This window comes from Bos javanicus, chromosome 6 (genome assembly GCF_032452875.1).
Source record: "Bos javanicus breed banteng chromosome 6, ARS-OSU_banteng_1.0, whole genome shotgun sequence".
In the NCBI taxonomy this organism is placed as follows: Eukaryota; Metazoa; Chordata; class Mammalia; order Artiodactyla; family Bovidae; genus Bos; species Bos javanicus.
Genome location: NC_083873.1, coordinates 57,245,120 through 57,271,061, shown reverse-complemented (window position 1 = coordinate 57,271,061; position 25,942 = coordinate 57,245,120). Strand labels below are relative to the sequence as shown.

General features: G+C 42.6%; 2 protein-coding genes across 10 annotated transcripts in view; one reads left to right on the top strand and one right to left on the bottom strand.

The window, feature by feature from the left end:
• RELL1 (RELT like 1) overlaps positions 1-9,155 on the top strand; it is a 96,146-nt gene extending 86,991 nt beyond the window's left edge. Inside the window, exons 7-8 of one of the 3 annotated variants that reach the window (XR_009736960.1) lie at positions 6,221-6,269; positions 7,364-9,155. The gene's annotated coding sequence lies outside the window, so the exon portion shown is untranslated. Of the gene's footprint in view, positions 1-6,220 lie in introns of all 3 variants that reach the window. The other 2 variants (XR_009736959.1, XM_061419888.1) reach the window with 2 other exon arrangements.
• Positions 9,156-9,628: 473 nt separating this feature from the next.
• C6H4orf19 (chromosome 6 C4orf19 homolog) overlaps positions 9,629-25,942 on the bottom strand; it is an 82,395-nt gene continuing 66,081 nt past the window's right edge. For 4 of the 7 annotated variants that reach the window (XM_061419883.1, XM_061419878.1, XM_061419884.1 and 1 more), the window contains 2 exons: positions 12,768-12,821; positions 9,629-11,371 (listed from right to left, as the gene is read on the bottom strand). In XM_061419883.1, coding sequence (XP_061275867.1) covers positions 10,438-11,371; positions 12,768-12,799 — 966 coding nt within the window. In that variant the 5' untranslated portion in view covers positions 12,800-12,821 and the 3' untranslated portion in view covers positions 9,629-10,437. The remainder of the gene's footprint in view (positions 11,372-12,767; positions 12,822-25,942) is intronic. The other 3 variants (XM_061419879.1, XM_061419881.1, XM_061419880.1) reach the window with 1 other exon arrangement.

Genomic DNA, 25,942 nt, shown 5'->3' with positions numbered 1-25,942 from the left:
AATGAATATTCAGGACTGACTTCCTTTAGGGTTGACTGGTTTGATCTCCTTGCAGTCCAAGGGACTCTCAACAGTCTTCTCCAACACCAGAGTTCAAAAGCATCAATTCTTCAGTGTTCAGCCTTCATTATGGTCCAACTCTCACATCCATACATGACTACTGGAAAAACCATAGCTTTGACTATGTGCACATTGGTCGGCAAAGTAATGTCTCTGCTTTTTAATATGCTGTCTAGGTTTGTCATAGCTTTTCTTCCAAGGAGCAAGTGTCATTTCATGGCTGCAGTCACCATCTGCAATGATTTTGGAGCCCAAGAAAGTAAAGTCTCTCACTGTTTCCATTGTTTCACCATCTATTTGCCATGGAGTGATGGGACCAGTTGCCATGATCTTTGTTTTTTGAATGTTGAGTTTTAAGTCAGTTTTTTCACTCTCCTCTTTCACTTTCATCAGGAGGCTCTTTAGTTCCTCTTCACTTTCTGCCATAGGGTGGTGTCATCTTCATATTTGAGGTTAATGATGTTTCTCCCAGCAGTCTTGATTCCAGCTTGTGCTTCATCCAGTCCGGCATTTCACATGATGTACTCTGAATGTAAGTTAAATAAGCAGGGTGACAATATACAGCCTTGATGGCCTCCTTTCCCAATTTGGAACCAGTCCATTGTTCCATGTCTGATTCTAACTGTTGCTTCTTGACTTGCATACAAGTTTCTCAGGAGGCAGGTAAGGTGGTCTGGTATTTCCATCTCTTTAAGAATTGTCCACAGTTTTTTTGTGATCCACACAGTCAAAGGCTTTAGCGTAGTCAATGAAGCAGAAGTAGATGTTTTTTCTGGAATTCTCTATTTTTTTCTATGATGCAATGGATGTTGGCAATTTGATCTCTGGTTCCTCTGTCTTTTCTAAATCCAGCTTGAACATCTGGAACTTAGCATGGGGCTGGATACAGCCAGCACTTACTCAATGATCTGCCTCAAAGTTGCTAAATTCAGCTCCTCTTTAGTGAAAAAAAATGATACAATGATGAAAGTTCGACCATTTGAGTGTGGGTTCTTGATGTTTCTGCCACATTCATATTGCTTAATGTTGAAGATGGATCTAGGGTAGGGGTGAGGTTGGTGAGTAGGAGGAATTGGGTAACAGAAGGAACTTCTGAGATTCTTTCTGGCCCATGATTTTTCTGGAACCAGACCAAATACCTTCAGTGAGAGAACTATCTCGTTACTCTGATGTTACATGGACACAGATCTGTAAGACAAGGGATGTGCTCTTTCCCCGCATGTTCAGGCTGTCATTTTATCTTATCACTGTTAGGATAAGACATGAATGTCGGGCTTCTCGGGGGGGTCAGTGGTAAAGAATCCACCTGCCAGTGCAGGAGATGTGGGTTTGAACTCTGATCCAGAAGATCCCACATGCCGCAGAGCAACTAAGCCTGTGAGCCACACCTCTGACCCTGTGCTCTGGAGCCTGTAGCCCAGGGGCCACAACTAATGAAGCCCATGCCCCTAGAGCCTGTGCTCTGTAACAAGAGAAACCACCACGATGAGAAGCCCGCACATCGCAACTAGAGACTAGCTCCTGCTCTCCGCAGCTAGAGAACAGCCTGTGTAGCATCGAAGACCTAGCACAGCCAAAAAAGAGAGATGAATGTGGCACAGCCTTAAAAAAAACTTGATTTCTTTTTATTTGCAAGTTAATCTGTCAAGAAATTATAGAGAAAATACCAAAGAAAACAATCCCTCTGAAATAACTAACCAACCCTACCAAAGTGAAGATTTCTATCTTGCACTAAAAGTGCATTTTATTTAATATAGATGTATTTGTGGCAAGGGAGGATAAAAGAAATAGGTCAGTTTTAATGCCTCAAACAGCATGACTTAAAATTGGAACTAGGCATAAATTACTGTGTATTCTCCAATGGTTAAATGATGAAAATAAAATACATGATAATGATGAGAATAAAAATATATTAAATTTGAAGTGCCTCCAATGTGCATGTTTGCCTTGAGATAATTGTTAGTAATGTAGGTAGAAAAGGGTTTATCTAGTTTAGAAACTGTTCAATATTATTAGAAGTGGTGCAGAAAGCTTCAGTAGTCACAGAAATCAAAATTTAGTTATTAAAAAAAGTGTAAGTGCTACTAAGAAACAAGTGGTCCGGTGCGAGATGATCACTGGATAATAAAATCACAGCTTACATTTACTATTTACCTGGTGCTGAGTGTGTACTAAGGTACAGCCCTTTATATTCTGTGTCTTCTGTAAGTTGCATTACAGACCAAGGGAGGCGTGGCCACCACTTCTATTCTATTCTGACAAACCTGAGGAAAGCACTCTCAAGTTACTTTGCATTGGTCATTCATGTCATCACTAAAACATAAATATCATTAATAGTAGACAACATCAGAATTTTACAGATAAGGCCTTGACTAACTTTTCAATTCATTATTAAACTCTTCCTCAGAACCATAGAAAAAAAGCCACTTTCTTTACTAATTGACAGTATATGTAAGTTTACTTTTCTAAGAGAGGGCTTCCCTGGGACCTCATACCGTGAAGAGTCTGCCTGCAATGCAGGAGACCTGGGTTCAATTCCTGGGTTGGGAAGATCTCCTGGAGAAGGAAATGGAAACCCACTCCAGTATTCTTGCCTGGAGAATCTCATGGTCAGAAGAGCCTGGCGAGCCCCAGTCCATGGGGTCACAAACAGTTGGACATGACTGAGCAACTAACACTTTTCTACAAGTGGATGTCCTCGCCTCTACCTCCTTGGTTTTGATTCAGCTCTTCTTTTAGCCTGATGGCAACAAGCTGTCTCCAAAGAGGTGGTACTATATATTCCTAAAAAGAACCAGTTTGTTGTTCAATCTGAGTTCAGTTGAGATTCTGCCGCTGACTGTGTGACCATAGATGAGTTAGATAGCTTTTTTGAGCCTCCATTTCTCCATCTGTGAAATGGGGATAACCATACCTACAACTCATAGGGTTATGGTAGACTTAAGCAAGATAATGCGTATGCAGAACTTAAACTATGATAACTGCTTAATAAAAAAATTTTTTTTTAAGTTAAGCTATATTTGCACCTGTAAGTGCTGGAGAGGATGTGGAGAAAAGGGAACCCTCTTGCACTGTTGGTGGGAATGTAAATTGATACAGCCACTATGGAGAATAGTATGGAGAGTTCTTAAAAAAAAAAAAAAAAGGAATAAAACTACCATATGACCCAGCAATCCCACTATTGGGCATATACCCTATGAAAACCACAATTCTACAAAACACGTGTACCCCAGTGCTCATTGCAGCACTATTTACAATAGCCAGGACATGGAAGCAATCTAGATCTCCATGACAGATGAATGGATAAAGAAGCTGTCATACATATATATGATGAAATACTACTCAGTCATAAAAAGGAAGGAATTTGAGTCAGTTCTAGTGAGGTAAATGAACCTAGAGCCTGTTATACAGAGTGAAGTAAGTCAAAAAGAAAAACAAATATCATGTGTGAACCCGTATATATGGAATCTAGAAAAATGGTGCTGATGAACCTATTTTTCAGGGCAGCAATACAGATGCAGAAATGAGAACAGACTTGTACACAGTGGAGGAAGGGGAGGGTGGGTGAATTGAGACAGTAGCATTGAAACATATCCATTACTATATGTAAAATAGACAGCCAGTGGGAGTTTGTTTTATTATGCGGGGAGCTCAACACAGTGCTCTGTGACAATCTGGAGGGGTGGGATGCAGTGGGAGAGATGGCAGGAAAGTTTAAGAGGGAGGGAACATATGTATACCTATGGCTGATTCACGTTGATGTATTGCAGAAACCAGCACAACATTGTAAAGCAATTATCCTCCAATTAAAAATAAATTTAAAAAGTTACCTGGTGGCTCAGTGGTAAAGAATCCTCCTGCCATTGCAGGAGACATGGGTTTGATCCCTGGGTTGAGAAGATCCCCTGGAGACGGAAATGACAACCCACTTTAGTATTCTTGCCTGGGAGATCCTATGGACAGAGGAGCCTGGCGGGCTACAGTCCAAGGGTTCACAAAAGAATGAGACATGACTTAGTGACTAAACAACAACAAGAACAATAAATTAAAAAAAGAAAAAAAAAACTTCAGAAAATTGAAAAACAAAAAACCAAAAATCATAACTTGATGGCTCTCAGAAATTATTACTGAATAAAATTTTTGCATCAATAATTGTATGATTTGGCAAATTATTTTGAAAGTGTCTTTGCAGATACTTTTTTTGTTATAAAATTTTCATCTATAACTTTTAATTTAAATGCTGTAATAGTCTTTGGTTTGTCTCCTGCCCAATCATTGATGTCATGAAGATCTTGGAACCTATGATCACATGGCTTCATAAATGGGTGATTAAAAACTTTTGATCCTGTCCTAGACATCAACATTTAAGACAGGGAGAGTACAGTAGTTAATGAGAAGAGACCAGCAACTCTCTTTGGCCTGTAAAAATCTTCACTTGTTTATATAAGAACCAAGGTTTATATGTGCCAATCTTGATGGCTTTAGGACTACTTTGGAGAATTAAAAAGGGATTGAGTAGGACCTAGAAATGAAATTATTTTTGTGGGTTTTTTTTTTAAGGTTAGTAACTGGTGTCAAGGGAAAACTTCATGGTTTTGTTTTTAAAATAGCAAGATCCTCACTCAACAAATACTCTAATTAGCTTGGTCAGTCATGTGAATTGGGAATGTGTAATTCTGATAAGGCATATGAGTAAAATTCTTTGTCTATCTTCTGGTCTCTGGGTCATATTTTATCCTTGCTGTGTATGAACTATTCCAAAATGGTTAAAAGCAGAAAATACAGAAGTCTTCCAAAAACTAAGCTCAGAGTGGTATTGGGGTGTGCGTTCACATTTGCTTGTATTCTGCTCTAAGTGTATGGTCACATGCATATGTAGGCTATGTATTTTGTCGAAAATCTTAGTTCAGTTTTGTCTATTTAGAGTGTTTTTATACATAGTTCATTTGAGCTTCTAAATCAGGGGTTTTCAAAGTAGGTTTCACATAACCCAGGGGTGTGGGGTGAATGGATTAAAACCCAGATTGATATTTATCTTAATGTTATTGATGTTGTTCAGTTGCTAAGTCATGCCCGACTCATTGCAACCCCATGGACTGCAGCCTTCCAGGCTCCTCTGTCCTCCAGTATCTCCCAGCTCTACAAAGTATATGACACAGTACAAGAGGACAGAACATTTATTTGTAAACATACTTCTATTAGGGGTAAGAGTGTGACTTTTTTTATTGATAGCTGGTGCAAGATCAAAAAGATGAAGCAAGTCCTGCTCTGGTCTCTGTGTGTCTCCAAGTGTGGCTGGAGAAATATCCGCATCTACGCTGCAGATGCCGGGGCCTCACCCTAGACCTGCTGAATCCAAGTCTCTGAGAGCTGGGACCCAGAAACTTGCTTTCGTAAAACAAGCACACTCAAATTTGAGAATGTCTGCTTTCCACTGGACATGTAGTAGTGATACCCATTTCACAGATGAGGAAACTCAGGCACAAAGGTTAAGAAACTTAAACCCAAGGTCATACAATGAGTAAAAGGCACAGGCTAATTCCACCCTAAGTTGATTAAAAAAGTGGATGAGTGAGTGCCCAGCCTGCGCTGTGTGGTCAGAACCGTTGAACACCTGGAGGTCACCACCCAAGGCTGCAGGGGTTTTAACTGCAGAGTCAACCCCTTTGTACTTTTTCTAACATGAGGAGCCAAGAGAAAAGTGACATCAGAGTCTTGAGTCACAAACATACATCCTTTCTTTTCTTGCCCCTCCAGGATTTGAAAGATTGAATTCAAGATGACTGAAAAGCGTGGTCAGCCAAGTTTCCTACTGCTTGGCCCCAAACATTGGTTTTCTTAAGGTTTTTGTCTCAATTTGGGTGTAGGTTCCTCAGGGTAACCTGCTCTCATGATGGAGACCAAACTTCCACTGGATACTCAGTGCCGCTCCACCTCCATCTTCCCAATGACTGCCAAGCAGCCTCCTTATTCAAATGGAGAAGGGCCATCTGAATGAGGATGTGAAAATGTTAGTCGCTCAGTCGTGTCGGACTCTTTGTGACTCCAGGCTCCTCTGTCCACGGGATTCTCCAGGCAAGAATACTGGAGTGGGTTGCTATGCCCTTCTCCAGGAGATCTTCCCAACCCAGGGATCGAACCCAGGTCTCTTGTATTGCAGGCGGATTCTTTACCATCTGAGCCACCAGAGAAGACCCTGAGTGAGGAAGGTGAATAATAAACATAATTTTTTTTGTCATATTCATATAGACAGTGCTTCCACAGCCCTGCATTCATACCTTTATCACAACATATCCCAATCAAATAATTAGCATTCAGAATCTTAATCAGCTGCATGATGTCTCTTCCACTATATGTGAAGAGCTTTTAGTCTTTTATTCGACAAATAATGTCCTGAGTACTCACTTTGTGCCCACACTATCCTAGATCTAGGCAAAAGGCATTTACTATAGTCACTTTAGTTGAGGGAAAAAATGCTAATAGTCAGTGCCAAGCAACTAGCTTGAATGTGTTGGTAAGAGTCGCTCATAATGGGCATATTTAATAGATTTGCCTAAAATGTTGTTTCTTAGAGTGCTTGAGGGTGTTTCAAAAGTTAGCCTGTTACATGTCTACTGTAAACTAACACATTGGGGGAACTTACGAGCTTAGTAAACAAATGAATGAGTAATTTATCTCCGTAAATTAACAGAGAGACTGTCTACCATAAAAAATAAATGCCAGCTTGTCTCTTTAATCATCACCAACTATAAAATAGCAGGTTTTAAAATGAATGAGGTTTAATCTGGGAAAAAAATAAGAACAGAAAGCAAGAATTCCCACGTTTTCATCATATGGACTCATTGGACAAATAGGAGTCCCATTGGTGAATAAAGTTCAAGTTCAATGCCAGGGGCCACATTCCTATGTCTGCACACAGACGACAAAACTAAGGAAGTCAGATCTATACTCATGTAATTGCATTTGGTGCCTCCTTCATTCTTCCTAAGGCCTCCCATTGGGAGATACTGATGAAGAGTTAAGATGAGAAGGGGTGAGGGAGGGGGCAGGCAAGATAGGAATAGGGAATTAAGCAGTACAAACTACTCTGTATAAAATAAGCTACAAGGACATAATGAACAATACAGGGAATATAGCCAATCTTTTATAATAGTCATAACTACAAATGGAGTATAACCTTTAAAATTTTTAAATAACTTTGTACATCTGAAACATATATTATTGTACATTAATTATACTTCAATTTAAAAAAGCCTGACTTTCCTGGTGATCCAGTGGTTAAGACTCTGCACTTCCTTTGCAGGGGGCACAGGATCCATCCTTGGTTGAGGAACTAAGATCCCACAAACATGTGGTGTGGCCAAAATAAAGAAGAAAAGAGATAATCTTGCCCTTAGGGTCAGGGCAGAGGAAGGGCTAAAGAGGAAAATGGTGAGTGGCTAATAGTTACTGAGTGTGGACGAATGGGTGTGTGCTAAGGAACTCAAATTCTCTTCATTCCTTTCCGAATCTGGTTTGACAACTCTAATATGCTACCATCTGTCTTGGAAACTGGGGGGAAACATCTAATTTCACATTTATATGATAGTTAAACTTCCCTCAGTAAGAAGTGAAATGTAACTTCTTAGGTCGAGAAAACTGCATGTAATATAGAAATAATATAGAAATGCAGTTTCCTAAGATCGTGGGGACGGTGGTGTCCACTTCTACTCACAGCCAGTGCCTGACATTCAGTGTGCATCGGTGCTGCCATGCTGTCGAGAATGTTTGAAAAGAATCAGTATCATCAGCATCACTTTTGATAAGGCGCGCCACCAGGCTGCAGAAAGATGTTACACAGAGCAGGAGTCTCAGCTGCTAGACAAGCTGGGGGATGAAGCTAAAATCTGGGGTTTCCTCTCAACCTAAAGACTCTGGCTTTTCCTCTGACGTCCTTTGGTGGAGCCTGGGTGTTGGGGTAGAGGTAAAGGGGCCCAGGCTGCTTTTAAAAAAGCACTTGAAGTTCTTGGTCATCTGTTAACCTTTTTGAAGCAGTTGTTCACATAATCTTAAAAACTTTAGAGTTATTAATCATGATGAACTCTGCAGCAGTCCTAAAATGTAAAATTAGGTCCACATGTAAATGTAAACACAGAAGTGTGTTTCTGTGCCCAGAAAAAGACTTATTTGCAGAAATACCTCATCTTACCTTTTCCTTGTCAGATTTTTCTTTTTTATCCTTCTGTTTTGGAGATACCAGTGGGAAGTTGCTACGCAGCTGTCCAGTTCTCCTTTCCCCTTGGACCAAAGGCTTAGACCTTTTCCGTGTCACACTAAATGAAAACAATTATCTTTCAATCTCTTGCAAATTGGCTCTTTGTGTTTTGAGGACCAGGCTTTTGTGTTTGGAGGACCTGATGTGGCAGATTGTAAACAATCTCAAAACTCAATGTCCATTCTCTCCCTTCTCAGTAACTGAATCCTGAACTTATTTGGGAAAGCCATGCTCATAGCTAGAAAGGTAAGTTTTCCAGCCTCTCTGGCAGTTGAATGTGTCCAAGTAACCAGATGTTGATCAATGAGGTAAAAGAGGAACGCTGAATTCTAGTAAGACCTCTAGTAAGAAGGTCCTTACTAGAGAGGGAGTGAGATCTTCTGACCTGTTATTCTTTTTTCCAAATGGAAAGCAAATGTAATGACTGGAGCCCCAGCAGTCACTGTGGACCAGGCAGTTGTCTTGAGAAGTAAGCCAAACGATAGAAGGAACACAAGTCACCGATACCACAGAGTCCTCTGCCAGCCTGGATTTCTATCTCCAGACTTCTTTTACATAAAAGATAAGTAAATCTCTGTTTTTATAAGACACTTTATCATATACAGCTGGACCTAATCACAACAGATACACTTGGGAAATTGTTGAAGGAACCACTTTGAAACATTAAGCTTTTGGTGTACTAAATAGCGAACACATCTACAATCCAATTAGCAATGCCAACAGTTTAATCTTTAAAAGCTCGGAGTGACATTGTATGTAGACATGGCTTGTTATCAAGCAAATCCAGGGAAATGTGTCTGTTAGGCTCAGAAATCATGTTTTATGTTAAATAATAACCAAATGGAGCAATGACATTATGACAATCTCTATAAATATATATTATTATTGTTGTCACTTAACCGATGGGCAAATAGAAAGGATATATTACTTGTCCCAGGTTACATGGCAAAGCTGGAAATCCAACCAAAGTGAGTCAGATTTCAGTTTGTGTTATGAAACACTATAATAAGGAATCCTCCATATTTATATTTTTCTAGATAGTCTTGACCATCCCCTAAATTCTCCATTGAGCCATGTCAAAATAGCTGAAACCCAGGAAGGGCTATTCATCCTTAAAGTAAGAGCTGCACAGGTAGTCATGGCATCAAGAGTTTGACCTACAGGGACAGAGTCAAAGTCATTCCTGGCAAATCAATCTAGTCTCCTCTTCAGCTGTAATTTAATAGTCTATCTCTTTAAATTGAAAGAAACCTCAAGGGTCACTAATAGTCTGGGAAAATTAGAAGCACTATTGACTTAAGACACTCAGACACATATGTGGTTATTGTTTAATCACAATCAGACATTACGTGGCACAAAATACTCCATCCATCTCTTTGCTGCTCCAAATCTCACAAACATAAAAACCTGAATTTTAAACAAAGAAGTCTTTTGACCAAACTCCCCAATCCCAAAGGAGATGAAAAAGTAATAATGTAAAAAAGTTAAGGTCAAGGTGGTCTGATATCACAGCTAATGACTAACCATTTGTTTACAGGCGGCTCCTGCTCCACCCTGAAAGCTGCCAAGCTCCATTCTCTGTCCAACAAGTGGTTAGTGATCGGTTCCCTGGGTGATTGTCCCTGAAGGTAAGCCATGCTCTGGGGGGTACATTAGGCACTTTAAGTAGGGGTAGTTACCTTTCCCTGACTGGGTATAATGTTTGGCTCTCAAAAGCAAGGTAAGGAATTTTACACTCAAACAGAATGTCTTGTGAATCTCTGCCCCTGGGATTAAGCGCTGGGATCCCAGGGCGTTCTCACGAACACCAGCACCACGCGTTCTGCAGTTGTGCGCGTTGGCCAGCAGGGTGTTTAAGGTCTGCATGTTCTGTGGACACCAGCACGGTGGTCCACTCTGACTTATAGTCTCTTGAGCTTTAGCCCATCTAGACGGTGGTACTCTTCATAATGAACAAGCAGCATGGCGCTGATGCTCACATCCATCAGAACTGGCGCTGGGTGTCAACCCCTTGTAAGGCTGCAGCCGTATATGCTGCATTTATCAGCTCTGGGTTTTAGCAGCAAACCCAGGCCCGTGTGACCAGATCATCACTAGCTTATTTGCCTGGAGAACCCCCTCCCCTACTCGGCCTCATCCACATCTTCCCCCGCAGTAGCTGCTTCTAAGGCCGCGAGGGCTTCGGCCACCTCCGCGTCCTCATCCGCCGTCTCCCAGCTCCCGTCTCCGGGGGAGCCAGGGGCCTCCTCCCACCCGTTTCTCGAATCGACCACAGGCACGTCCTGAGCAGGATCGTCTTTGTCAAAGTAGATACTTGGGATTTCAGTTGTCACGGCCTCGTTTAATGAATCCCAGCTTCTCTTTACGGAGAAGGGCATATTCAAACCACACTCCCCTGCCGGGGGGTGAGCACCTTCCTGGGGTTCCTTCTCAGAGTGGATCTTGAAAAGACGGTCCTTCTCTTGGTGATCAACGTGATCAGTGTTGTCTTCAGCTGAGCTAGAAAACGGAGGGTAGTCCGGGGTGGGTATCTGGAGGACTTGGGCTGGGACTTCCCAGGCCGCAAGCCCGGCTGTGGATGGCGCGCCAGAGCCCCCATTCCTGATTACCTGCGTCTCTCCCGAGCCCAGCTGCATGCAGTCCAGCTCCCTAGCACTCCCTCCTTCAAGGAAGGGCTGGGTCGGGTGACCTTTGTTTGCAGCACTGGCCCAGGAGTCTCTGGCCCCCTGAGGGGGCCCCGGCTCACCAATGAGCTGCAGGACAGCAGCGGGGCCAAGGCCATTGATGGCCCCGCTAGTCTTCTCGGCACAGGGTCCCCCCACAGTATCCTCTGAGAGGAGCGGTCCTCGGGGCGGCCCGTAGGGCTCCTGCGGAGCGGCTGTTCCGCTCCCGCTTGCAGTCCTCTTGGAGCCCTCATTCGGAGGGTCACCCTTGTGCACCAGGATTTCGCTGCTCTGTTTGTCTTTCAATTTAAGAGTGTCCTCTTCATCTAACTTGCAGCTGTTTACTTCGTTAACGTAACCAGGGGAGGGCACGTGAACTGGATCGAAGAGATAGCTAGGATGAGAAGAAGGAAGATCAGTCAAGTATTAACTTTATTAATAACTAACTTTCATTATTAATATTTCTACTACAGGCTCTGCTGCTGGTCTATGGTTCCTGTTAATTTCCATGATTACTCTTTTAAGCCTATCAGTTCAGTTCAGTTCAGTTCAGTCGCTCAGTCGTGTCCGACTCTTTGCGACCCCATGAATCGCAGCACTCCAGGCCTCCCTGTCCATCACCAACTCCCGGAGTTCACTCAGACTCACGTCCATCGAGTCAGTGATGCCATCCAGCCATCTCATCCTCTGTCGTCCCCTTCTCCTCCTGCCCCCAATCCCTCCCAGCATCAGAGTCTTTTCTTATGTGTACCTAATTAAATAGATATTGGACATGAATCTGAGCAAACTCTGGGAGATGAAGGACAGGGAAGCCTGGCATCCTGCAGTCCATGGGGTCGCAGAGAGTCTGACAGGACGTGGTGACTAAACAGCAACAATTAAGTAGATACAGTGGTATCGAAGTATAAAAGTGGTCTACCGACAGGAAACAGATCTTAGGAAGGAGCTAGAAAAAGGGCAGGAAGAAGGTGAAGAACAAAGTGGGTCATGACATTTAAATACAAAAAAAAAGTAAATAAATAAAACAAACGTTCAACAATAGGAAGATAAGTGGTTAAGAACTGATGCCACAATCCCTCAGTGGAATATTATGTAGTCACTAACATTTCTGCGGTGATTTATTTTCAGTGATACCATTTCAGGCATAACAATTGTGACGTCTGGACTAGCATCAAAGTTATTCACAATAAATACTTTTGAATGGCACCTAACATTAAATTATAACTATAGTGGAAAAAATGATATATGTATGTAGGTATGTATATGTATATATTTATACCTATTTATGTATACACACATAGATACAGATATGGGATAGAACTAACATAATAAAGATAGTTTTGTTATAGAAGCAAAATGATCAGCTAATTTTCCCCCTTTATTTTATATAGAATTATATTCATGTTGCCCAAATTTTTATGACATAGAATCTGGACAAAATTAAAAGCACATACATGACTGGGGTGATTTATTTTCAGTGATACCATTTCAGGCATCTTCTAAAATTCAAGCTTTTCTTTGCACTGAAACTCTCTGGAGAAATGTAAATTCAACCCAAACCAAAGTCAGCCTCAGAGAATGACAGTGTTCCCAACATGCTCGGAGAACTGCACAAAAAATTTTTTAAAATCCAGCCCCTGTGTTCTTTTAAATAATATTAATGTGGTTCCAAACTCTTAACTTCCTGGCAATGCTAGTCATGCCCCAAGTTGGAAAATGGCATTGAATCCATGCAGGATGTTTAAAAGTGCCTTCGTGATAATCACAATTTCCCATATTTTCAACTTTACCTTTGTATCATTTTACAGCACCTGCACCCCATCTGGATTACTTTTTGTTATCATCTGGGGAAAAAAGAGAGAAGTGTGAATGACATTTTACTTTTTTTTAAATAAAAATTGTTGGTTTTATTGTGGGAAGACATTGGTTTCTTTGCAGTCAGAATGAAGGAGTGGCACAATTTAATTCTATATAAATGAGTGAATATATAAAGTATCAAATATAAACAGTAGTGTAACAAGAAAATAAATTGACAGAAATAATCATTCAACTACTGGCAATAATTAAGACTACCGTTTGAAAGATCTTCTATAAATAAAGAATGAAAAAATACTGTCATAAGATTTTATAGCACACAATTGTATTCCATCCTAATTTATTACTATTATAGTTCCTTCTTCGGTATTAGTGAACACATATCATAGCCTGTCAATTCACTGTGTTTATTATGTGAACCCTCACAGGCAAAAAATGTCTTAGAACGCCAACACCTACAATAAGCTGCTTTAGTAAGACAAAAATCTTCAATGTTTATTTCATTCACCACTTTGGGATTTTCCTTTTGTATTTTAAGATGAATCAAGCTATCCCTCTTTCCTTTTTCTGCAGGAGGAATGGACAAATGTAAGGTAGCCAAGTAGTCAAAGCACACCAAGGAAAGGCAATAATCAAAGCACTGTGAGCCCGGGGAACCAGGTCACACTCTCAGGGCGGAGAGCTGTTTAAGATATAAGGGAAGCTGAACCTTCACAGAGGCTTCCCAGGTGGCTCAGGGGTAAAGAATCCATCTGTCAACGCAGGAGACAGCAGTCCCAACCCTGGGACTAAGTCGGGACAGTCGGGAAGATCTGCTTTTGGACAAAATGGCAACCCGCTCTAGTATTCTTGCCTGGAGAATCCCATAGACAAAGGAGCCTGGCAGGCTATAGCCCATAGGGTCGCAGAGTGGGACATCACTGAGGACACCTGTAGGCAGGTAGGCACCTCCACCACACGGGCTGTGCTCTCCAGCCCCATCCTGGCCAGAGACTTCTGCTTCTCTCTGGCTGAGGTGCCTCATCTGTGCAGAGAGTGGAAATGGCTAGCTGCAGGCACTTGCAGTCTGGACTGGACCCAGGCAGCTGAATAAGATTTCAATAGGAATTGTTTGCCTTTTCTTTCCTAGATACTCAAAGTCAGTAGAGTTACAGTTTTTTTGGAAAAGGATAACATGTGAGTAGGGAGGACACTGGTTACCTGGAATACCTTCACATATCTAAAATCACCGATTCAGTATTCGCAAACTAGTCTCTGTGCCAGACCTTTCCCTGACTCTGGGAGTTACATATGTCATCTTCATTTTGTAAATGAGGGAAAACAGGTTAACCAATGCCAGAGAAAGAAAGGTGGGATTGAAAAGGACCTGTGTGTTTTCTTCCATTGCCTTCTCCATGGGACTTGGACTTAACCAGGGTGTTAAGCCCTGGTGCAGCAGTAGGCGCTACAAGAGAGCAGAGAGGCTTCCTTGCCCAGGGGTTTCAGTACTAGAGGATGTCCTGGGCTCCCCTGGTGGCACTAGTGGTAAAGAACCAGCCTACTAATGCAGGAGATGTAAGAGATGTGGGTGTGATCCCCTGGGTCAGGAAAATCCCCTGGAGGCGGGCATGGAAACCCATCCCAGTGTTCTTGCCCTGGAGAATCCCATGGACAGAGGAGCCTGGTGGGCTTTGGTCCATGGCATTGTAAAGAGTAGAACACCACTGAAGCGACTTAGCACAGCACTAGAGGATGTCAGGATATGGCAGATGATCCCAGCTACAGATCCATGTTCCATGTTACAGACCCGTGGAAGTTACAGTTGAGTCATCATCACAAGCTTTATGTGGACTAAAGTGAAGTCACTGTCATGTCCGACTCTTTGCGACCCCATGGACTGTGTAGCCTAACCAGGCTCCTCTGTCCATAGGATTTTCCAGGCAATAGTACTGGAGTGGATTGCCATTTCCTTCTCCAGCAGATCTTCCCTACCCAGGGATGGAACCCAGGTCTCCTGCATTGTAGACAGACGCTTTACCATCTGAGCCACCAGGGAAGTCCATGTGGACTAAACTGCTCCTGTTTTGCCTTTCCCATCACAAGGCATGGACGCTGAACATCACAAGGTCAAAGACATGCCCCTTGGGGCTTCCTGGTGGTGGATGGATTTACCTCTGTGCTGCTTTCATTTCCCGCCTGCCTTCTGTCCCCTGCCGGTTCCCAAGTTACATTTTTTCCCCTCAAGATTGCCCTTTGAATGAAACCTTCTATTCATGTAGAAACCAACCATGTTGTTCTGGTCTTTTCTCTGAAAATCCTAGAAATTAGCATGGAAGAATCTTTAAGTCATCCTCCATGTCTAATAGTTACCAACTTGAAGCAGACAAGCCAATGACAGAATTGAAAGCCCCAGTCCCTTTGTCTCCATAAGAAGCGCATGCTAGAGAGAGAGAGGGATCACTTATTGTTTCTGTTTTGGTTTTTCTTTCCTCTATTTTTTGATCTTGCCACTCAGCACACAGGATCTTCGTTCCTTGACCAGGGATCAAACCCGTGCCCCCTGCAGTGGAAGCCTGCCTGGTGTCTTAACCACCTGACTTCAGGGAAGTCTCAGGGATCGTTCATTGTTGGCTGTGTCACTGCCTTCTCTGTTCTCTCTCCTTCCTTCTTTCAATCATGAATGGATTTCCAAGGATTCTACTTTATAAGCCTTTAACCACAGAGAAAATGACCAGTACCATTTAAGAAGTATAGATTAGCTGGTTGATAAATCTAGAGGGAAGTAGTTTTATACCACCTCCCTCCCCAAAGATATCCAGTATCCACATCCTAATCTCTGAAACTTGTGACTGCTACCTCATATGACCAAAAAAAACAAAAAAAAAGTCTTTGCATATGTGATTACAGGTTTGAGATGAGGAGACTGTCTGGATGATCTGGTTCTGGCCCCAGCTCTGCCCTGTAACTCTGGGCCTCAGCTATTTCATCTATAAATGGGGATAATGATGTATCTACCATGTAGCATTGTTGGGGATTATATGAGTTAACATTCATAATAAGCATATACTTATTACTCAGCTGTGTCTGGATACAGCATGTTTGAAAGAAAAAAAAAAAAAAGCTTTTCACCTAAGGAAGAAGTACTCCAGTTGCCATGACATATGCCTACAAACAAGAGCATTAACAGTACCAAGTTATACCTGTTTCCAGATAAGGACCAAATGGTATATTTCTATCAACTGTGGCACCAACTGAAAGACACATACCTCAAGTGCAACAAGAGTTCCGCAAGACAGAAATCACAGTGGGCTTAGCCAGCAGTATGTGTACAACCTTTTCCTTTTGCAAAGCACTCTCAATGGAATCACTCCATTTTCCAAGCCCAGGGTTTTGTTTCCAGCCTCCGCTCCCCACTTACATCCATTTTCTGTAAATAATTCATATGTCAGCTTGATAAATCTGTTCAAGAGCCCCCTGTACCCCTCCTCCCTGCCATCACCCCCTCCCCTCCCTCCATCTCCACAACCTACTCTAAAATCCGGCCCCTTTCCACACTGGCAGTATCTTTGTTTATCTTGGAATCTGTTTTTAAAAAGTCAAGAGGATAGGAGGCAAGAAAAAGTCAAAGAAAAAAAACAAAAAACAAAAAACAGGCTTTGAAGTGTTTGAGAGAGGGCAGACCGCAGTCTTAATAATGTAATTGAAGCAACTGCGAGGTATGAATCACTGAAAAATGTCAGGTAGGTCAACTTTAGGATCATGGGTTCAAGTGTTGTAGGTGGGGAAGGTTTCCTTCTGAACAGAAGAAAGAACAAAAGAGGCTGGTCTTGAGCAACACCTTGCTTTCCCAGTGTCTCCCAGGCTGACCAAGGTCGACCTGACCCCACCCTCTGCCCCTGTGGCTTTGGCCACACTCACAGCCATGCCGGGAACTGAGCTGACTGCTGAGATTCAACTTCTCTGTTTCTTAGAGAACTGACAAGTCACCTGTGCCTTTCACATTACCCTTCCCTCCTCGCCCACCTCCCTGGAAAACCACAGGATCTATATTTTTCTTCAAAGCCATGTAATTATAAAAGGTGTTTTGATGATCCTCCCCAGCCCCTCCACCTTTCACTGCCTCCCTTTAGGGTGCACTCTTGGGTTTCCTACAGACCTAGTCCTGTACCCAAGGGCCATGCCCTGCACCTCTCCCCAGCCCGGTGCCTCTTCCTGGTTAGAGGTCCTGCCCTTGCTCACACCCTGCCATCCTGTGTTCCCTTTTGCAGTGACATTCCTTCTCTCAGTGAGACAGGCTCTAAGGTCCAAGGTCGAGTGACTGCTGACGAAAAGGGTGGGGACTAATGCATTTACACCCAACCCCTGCCTGCCTGTGTCTACAATGATTCTTCCATAAATGATGATTCCTAACATCAAATCTGATTTATTTCTCTTTTCATGTGTCACTCCCACACCTATATCTTGCTTTTAGTGAGGTCTCCCATTTCCAGGTGCAAAAAGGAAATATTCCATGTCCATTTCCCATGGAAACAGGGAAACAAAATATACTCTTTTGAAGTAAGACTAAGTTCAAAATGGGCAGTTTGTCTTCTTTCCCTTCCCTGTCACTGTGACAACAGCTGGGTCAGAGGTGAGAACTCAGTTGTCCAGTGCCCTTTATTATGGAGCAGAAGCAGAATTTGCTTTGTCTTTGGAGTATAAAAGAGCAACAGAGAAGCAAAGGGCAAAGCAACCATCATCTGGTTTCCATAGGAGAAAAGCAAACACCATTAGGACGGTGTGTCCACCCACTTCGGCGCCTGCCCCTCCTGGAGTCCTGTGCTGGAGGTTGACTCTTGTCCTGTGTTTAGGGTTGAAATTAAACAGTCCCGTGTTTGAAGATGGTCATGCTAAGACCCCATCAGTTACTAGTCAAGTATTCTTGCTGGAAAATCCGGTTCCACAAGGGGGTTGGTGACGGAGGTAGGGAGAAATGAGGAGGCCAGGGGTGGGAGGGTAAGGGGCACAGGAGTTGTGCAACCAGGCAGAGAAATTAACTGAGCATTCATCAGGAAGTCAAGGAATACAGAAAGAGGCTCAACTCAGCTGGAAAGGGCTGCCTTTGAATAGTGATGATCTTAAAGAATGACACGCACAGGTCAACTGACACAGGACCAGCTTGTAGGCGTCCTACTGGCCCATCTGGAACAATGGGAGCATCGCAGCAAGCACAGACACAAAGGAGTGTAATACACTGACTAAAACAAGGACCTGCGAATCCTCAGGATATAAATCTAAAAAAGGGAGAGCTTTGACTTACAAGTAGAAAGCCTGCTAACAAACAGAATTATATAAATCACCATTAGACAACCATCACCTTAATAGTTGACTCAAGCAAGAATCATCAACAGATGTTTAGACCAGTGGGTAAAAACCTGAAGAAAATGGGATATTTAACCTCAAAGTATTGGCACTGGCCAAAAGTTTGCTTAGGTTTTTCATAACGTCATACCAATGAACTCATTTGGCCAACCCCAATAGCTCCCCTATACATGCTTGGGGTAAAATAGTATGCTTACAGTGGAGGAACCTGGGTCACAGCACCAAAATCAAAGAACCAAGGGTAATACCGCCAGTAAGAGTTATACCGTGAGAGTAGTCAATAGCCTCAGAGGTGGCGCACCGGGAACTTGGCCTCACTTCTGTGATTTTTCTGTCAAAGAGTATTACCTGGATTGAAGCAGGAGGCAACACCAGTCAAACACAGCTTAAGGGGTATTTTGCAAAACAATTGGTCTGTACTCTTTCCAAAATGTAACTTAAGGAAAAAAAACAAAGACAGACTGTGGGACTATTACAGATTAAAGAAGACAAAAGAGACATGACATGAATGCAATGCATGATCTTTTGGTAACAGGTCATTATTGCCACAACTGGTGAAATCTGAATAAGGCCTGTAGATTAGGTAGTAGTATTAAATCAGTGTTAACGTCCTGCTTTGGATCATTGTACTGGAGCTATATGAGAGCATGCCCTTTTTCTTAGGAAGTATTTCACAGTGACGTATTTAGCAGTAGAGGGACATGGTGGTATCTGTAACTTATTAAAATAATTCAGGGAAAAAAATGTGTGTGTATGTGTGCACAGAGAAAGAAGAATAAAGCAAATGTAGTAAAGGTTAACATTTGGGGACTCTGAGTAACTGAGGGTCCTTTGTACTTTCCTTGCAATTTTTCATTGTCTGATATGATGTCAATATCAAAAGTTAAAAGGAAAAAAAAAAAACCCACTAATCTGATGTCAGTTTCTGTTCTGCTTGTTCCTGGGCTAGGACCCAACACCTACAGAAAACCATTGCGATTAAGCCATTCCCTCTAAAGAAGCACATGGGGAAAGGTCTTGGAAAGGAGCTCATCGAAAGCCCACTAAACTTTCTGCATTTGGCTGTCATTCTGTGTATGTACCAAAGACCTTTTCTCAATAGCCAGCCCCAGGCACTAGAACTCTGAAGGCAAAGAAGATGTTTCCAGTCTTTGGGCTGCCCCACCTCAGAGGGGATTTGGTGTTTGTCTAGGGCTTTGGTGTTTGTCAGCTGCCTGCCTAACCTAGGGCAGCCTCTACCTGTATGGAGCATGTCACATCTGTTATTCAAATAAAGGGATGACTGGTGAGTGACAGAAGTGAGTGAATGAATGGTGAGTATGAGATTTTATAAATTATTCCAGTAGAAGGTCTACCACTTTCCACAATCAAATCTCAACTCTACCGGGTGGTCCAAAATCAAAAGTCAAGTGCATGGCACAAGCTAAGAGAGATAGGAGGGACCGTGATGTAACTCCAAGGGTTAAGGGTGTCCTGCTTCGAGGGCTCTAGTCAATGGGCTTTCATGGCAGCTGCTGGCAAGTGAGTTGAGTTGATAGAAGTTGAAGTGCTTGGAAAAGACACAGTAAAATCAAACACTTAAATTTCAACTCTGTTGTGATAAACCAAGTTGCCAATGTTTAGAAAACAGTCCAGGATTTCATCTTAACCTGGCTAGCAGGTGAAGCTGAAAAATATTTAGTGAGTCACTTCTGGGTACTGACCTCTTAGACTCAAGAGGAGTGGATAAAAATAACTACCAGGCATTGAACAAATCACGAGGTGCCTTATAAAAGAAATTAAAAGACTGCCTGCCCAGCTTCATAGACAGTATTTAATTTATGGTGGAAAAAGGACAAGATAATTCTTGACTACTAAATCAATCTGTTTCCTCAGCAGAACCATATTCTCCTTTCTGAGCAGGCTTTGCAAATCTGGGACAACATTTTTTGGTGTTTCCTTTTCTCCTAAAGAGGTTGAGCTTCAGTAATTTTGGAGAAAGACTATAAGACTTTATTATCAGCACCATCAAACAGTCCATTTGATGCACTCCTAGTAGTCAATGTGCTACCATATACGAGTCAGCATCACCTAGAACTGGGCTTGATGGGATATCTGTGCAGCTGGTGCTGCTGCTAAGTCGCTTCAGTCGTGTCCGACTCTGTGTGACCCCATAGACGGCAGCCCACCAGGCTCCCCCATCCCTGGGATTCTCCAGGCAAGAAAACTGGAGTGGGTTGCCATGTCCTTATCTGTGCAGCTGCTGCTGCTGCTAAGTCACTTCAGTCGTGTCCGACTCTGTGCGACCCCATAGACGGCAGCCCACCAGGCTCCCCTGTCCCTGGGATTCTCCAGGCAAGAATACTGGAGTGGGTTGCCATTTCCTTCTCCAATGCATGAAGGTGAAAAGTGAAAGTGAAGTAGCTCAGATCTGTCCGACTCTGAGCGACCCCATGGAATGCAGCCTACAGGGTTCCTCCGTCCATGGGATTTTCCAGGCAAGAGTGTTGGAGTGGGGTGCCATCGCCTTCTCCGTATCTGTGCAGAGATGTGTTCAAATGTTCGTCCCCCACTCCTGCCAAAGGGTTCCCTCAAACAGGTTTGGGAATGGGAATAGCAGAGATTAAAGATGAACACATTCACAATTATGAAAAAGAATGATTCCACCCTGTTTAATTCAGTATTTCCCAAAATTATTTGACCACAGAACTTTCCTTTCCCCATAAAAGATATTAATAACCAATAGAATTTATGTTTTGTGGAACTTTGGGAAAAACAATTGTCATGGCAGTTCTAATTGTCAGGAAGGGTTTTGAGCCCCAAACTAATATTGTCAGGAGGGGTTGGTGTTTGTGAACTCAACCAGGCAAAGTCCATGCTGGGTATAAGAAATCTACCTTCCAGCAGTAGGTTCATCATCAACTGTACAGATGTGGGAAAGTAGTGTAATCTCTTGATCCCTCAGGTTCTTTATCTCCCCAGTGAGTCCCTGACATCAAAGGTATCTTCCAAACTGAACAATGGAGGCGGTGAATCAGTGAAGCAAGTGTCCTCAACTCATGACCTCTCTGACTTGGGTCACACAGTGTTAGCACTGAACACCCAGACAAGGCAGGCACCGATATGACCCTTCTGCAGGGGGGAGCCCTGCTCAGTGGTTTGTGAACTACCACATCCCTATACTGATGGGGGTGTTTGGGTCCCAAGTCCACACTCACCTAAACTAACTGAATGTACAAAGCTTCTCTTCCTGTTTCCTCCCTTCAGGCCCCAAGTTCTCATCTCATTCCCTCAGGTCTGCAGCTCTTTGAAGAGGTCTTCTTGGCTTCTTTGCCAGATAATACGAAGTGACTGAGTGTATACACACACACACACATACACACACACACAGCTGATCAACGCCCTGGAGCCTTGAGATAGAGTCAGTGTGTGTAACTGCAACTTCCCTGGGAAGGGCAAGGACTCAGGTCAGGAGGACAAAGAAGTATGTGCTGGACCTCTTCACTGGAATGGGCTGGGGAAGTGTGTAAGAGTGTGCGCGCGCGTGTGTGTGGCAGGGCTGGGGTATGTGTGAGGCAGGATGGAATTTGTAAGCTTCTGAGAAAATCCATAGTATCAGCAATTCAGCACCATGGTTAAATGAGTAATTTAGGGTGAGTTTGGGTTCCAACACTGCTTCCACCACTTATTAGCTTTGTGACCTCTATGCAAATTTCTTAGCCTCTGCAAACTTTACCTGTCTAATCAGCAAAATAGGAAAGGTAACAATTCCTGTTTATCAGGATTGTTTCAAAAATTAGTGAGATAAAAGTATGTATGGCATTTATTATGTCTGGCACCCTGCCAGTGCTTATTAATGATTATAAATAATTAACATCCTATTGTTTAATATGCATCAAGTACTGTTTTAAAAAATTTCATGTATTCATTTCAACTCCATAATAACCCTTGAAGGAAGAAGCCAGTATTTTATTTGTTTGTTTGTTTCTTATTGGCTGCACCATGTGGCTTGAAGGATCTTGTTTCCCGACCAGGGAATGAACGTGGGCCATGGCAGTAAAAGCTGCTGCTGCTGCTGCTAAGTTGCTTCAGTCGTGTTCGTCTCTGTGCGACCCCAGAGATGGCAGCCCACCAGGCTCCCGAGTCCCTGGGATTCTCCAGGCAAGAACACTGGAGTGGGTTGCCATTTCCTTCTCCAATGCATGAAAGTGAAAAGTGAAAGTGAAGTCCGACCCTCAGCAACCCCATGGACTCCAGCCCACCATGCTCCTCCGTCCATGGGAGTTTCCAGGCAAGAGTACTGGAGTGGGTTGCCATTGCCTTCTCCAGGCAGTAAAAGCAGAGCGTCCTAATCAATGGACTGCCAGAAAAATCCCTATTATTATTTTAACTGAAGGATAGTTGATTTACAATATTATATTAGTTTCAGGTGTACAGCACAGTGATTCAATATTTTGTAAATTATTTAAAGTTACCACAAAATACTGGTTACATTTCCCTGTGCTGTACAATATGTCCTTATTGCTTATCTATTTTGTATACGATAGTTTTAATCACATGCCACCGCCTGGCCCCTCCTCTCCTCCTTCTGCCCACTGTTAACACCACTAGCTTGTTTTCTGTATCTGTGAGTCTGTTTCTGTTCCGCTGTATTCTTTTGTTTCATTTTTGAGACTCTACATATGAATAAAATCATTCAGTATTTGTCTTTCTCTGTCTGACTTCTTTCACTAAACGTCATACTCTAGGTCCATCCATGTTGTTGTAAATGGCAGAATTTAATTTGTTTTTATGGCTGAATCATATTCCATTATATTACATATATCACACCTTCATTACCCATTCCTCTGTTTATGGACACTTAGGTTGCTTCCATATCATGGCTTCCATAAACAGTGTTGCTATGAACATTGGCGTGCCTGGATCTTTTTGTACTAGCGTTGTAGTTTTTTTTTGGATATATACCTTGGGATGGAATTGCTGAGTCATATGGTAGTCTATTTTTAGTTTTCCGAAGATCTTCCATACTGGTTTCCATAGTGGCTGCAACATTACATTCCTACCAGCTGCGTACAGAAGTTGGAAGCCAGTATTTTATGGATAAGTAAACGGATATATAAATTAGAGAGTGGTTCCCAGGTGGCACTAGTCATATAGAAGCCACCTGCCAATTCAGGAGACATAAGAAACTCGGGTTCAATCCCTGGGACAAGAAGATACCCTGGAAGAGGGCATGGCAACCCATGCCTGGAGAATCCCATGGACGGAGGAGCCTGGCGGGCTGTTACAGTCCATGGGGTCGCACAGAGCTGTACATGACTGAAGCGACTTAGCGCACACAGGCACAGTGTACCTATTATAATTCTGCTGTTACTGTTTTCATTATTAACATTAACTATATAATATTTATATATCTTTCTTATTATATTAATATAATACCATAATATCTCTTACTAGGTTCTGTTCGTTTCTGAGTCCACAGAATTTCACAATAAGCAGCAGCTTGTGATCCAGTATGTTTTGCAAAAGGGAACTGGATCCTCTTGATTTGGGTTCTGATAGAATATCAAGGAGAGTTAAGAAAGTCTAAAGTGAACAATGCAAAGAAACAGAGGAAAACAACAGAATGGGAAAGGCTAGAGATCTCTTCAAGAAAATTAGAGATACCCAGGGGTCATTTCATGCAAGGATGGGCACAATAAAGGATAGAAATGGTATGGACTTAACAGAAGCAGAAGATATTAAGAAGAGGTGGTAGAAATATACAGAAAAACTATACAAAAAAGGTCTTAATGACCCGGATAACCATGACGGTGTGGTTACTCACCTAGAGCTAGACATCCTGGAATGTGAAGTCAAGTGGGTCTTAGGAAGCATTACTGTGAACAAAGCTAGTGGAGGTGACAGAATTCTAGCTGAGCTATTTCAAATCCTAAAAGATGATGGCGTTAAAGTGCTCATTACGTCACTCATTACGTCAGCAAATTTGGAAAACTCAGCAGTGGCCACAGATTAGAAAAGGTCAGTTTTCATTCTAATCCCAAAGAAGGGCAATGTTAAACAATGTTCAAATTATTGTATAATTGCACTCATTTCACATGCCAGAAAGATTATGCTCAAAATTCTTCAAGCTAGGCTTCAGCAGTACATGAATTGAGGACTTCCAGATGTATAAGTTGGATTTAGAAAAAGCAGAGGAACCAGAGATCAAATTGCGAACATCCTCTGGATCATAGAAAAAGCAAGGGAATTAAAAAAAAAATCTCCTTCTGCTTCATTGACTATGCTAAAGCCTTTCACTGTGTGGATCACAATAACTGAAAAATTCTTAAAGAAATGGGAATTAGGTTTACCTGTCTCCTGAGAAACCTGTATGCAGAACAAGAAGTAACAATTAGAACGAGACATGGAACAACAAACTGGTTCCAAATTGGAAAAGGAGTCCATCAAGGCTGTATATTGTCACCCTGCCTATTTAACTTCTATGCAGAGTACATCATGAGAAACGCTGGACTGGAAGAAACACAAGCTGGACTCAAGATTGCAGGGAGAAATATCAACAACCTCACATATGCAGATGATACCACTCTAATTGCAGAGAGTGAAGAGGAACTAAAGAGCCTCTGATGAAGGTGAAAGAGGAGAGCGAAAAAATTGGCTTAAAACTCAACATTCAAAAAGTAAGATCAGGGCATCCAGTCCCATCACTTCATGGCAAATAGATGGGAAAAATTGGAAATAGTTACAGATTTTATCTTCTTGGACTCCAAAATCACTGAGAATGGTGACTGCAGCCATGAAAGTAAAAGACACTTGCTCCTTGGAAGAAAAGCTATGACAAATCTACACAGGGTATTAAAAAGGAAATCAACTCTGAATACTAACTGGATGGACTGATGCTGAAGCTCCAATACTTTCACCACCTGATGCGAAGAGCAAATGCATTGGAAAAAGACCCTGATGCTGGGAAAGACTGAGGGCAGGAAGAGAAGGGGAAAACAGAGGATAAGATGGTTGGATGGCATCACCAACTCAATGGACACGAGTTTGAGCAGATTCTGGGAGATAGTGAAGGACAAGGAAGCCTGGAGTGTTGCGGTCCATGGGGTTGCAAAGTGCCTAACACCACTTAGGGACTGAACAGTATTTCATACATGTGGTTTCATCTATTAGCCACCAGATGGCAGAATATATTGGGTATTTAATTTCAAGGGAGGGACTTAGTATGCGAAAGGCCTTAAATACAGGAGAATTAGGGCTTAAACAGTGTAGGTGCTCTGCCATGTGGCGAAGTTACAGAGTAGGTGATTTGGTAAACATTCAGATAATTATTGTGTTAAGTTCTGGTAGCCACGGTACCACCTTATGACAGAGTTTCCTCCAGCTCTGGCTGGGCACGGGATTTACTCTTTAGCCTGGCCAGACCATGGATGGGTCAAAAGACTCCTGCAATTCTACAGACACCTCTCTTCACACAAATGGGATCTGATGCCTGGATGAAAGTTTTGGGGAAGGACTAGGGGAGGCAGGATAGGATATGGAGGGGTTCACTTCCTGCCCTGGGTTAGATCTGCTGCAGCTGGACCTGTCCATTTCACAGTTCCTTCCCTAGGGCCATCCTTGTGCTTGCCCCAGACCCTGTGTGCTGCCCACGGTGTGAGCTGGTCTTGGGGCCCCATCTTCTGGATGAGGGTACATGACCATATTCTAGGGGGTAAAGATAAGCTATAAAATAAATCTGGCCCAGTTCAAAGGTTTCTGGGGAAGAAGCCCATTACTTTGTATTTAAAAGAAATTCAGAATATTGTGTTTGAAAAGGCAAATTGTGCCT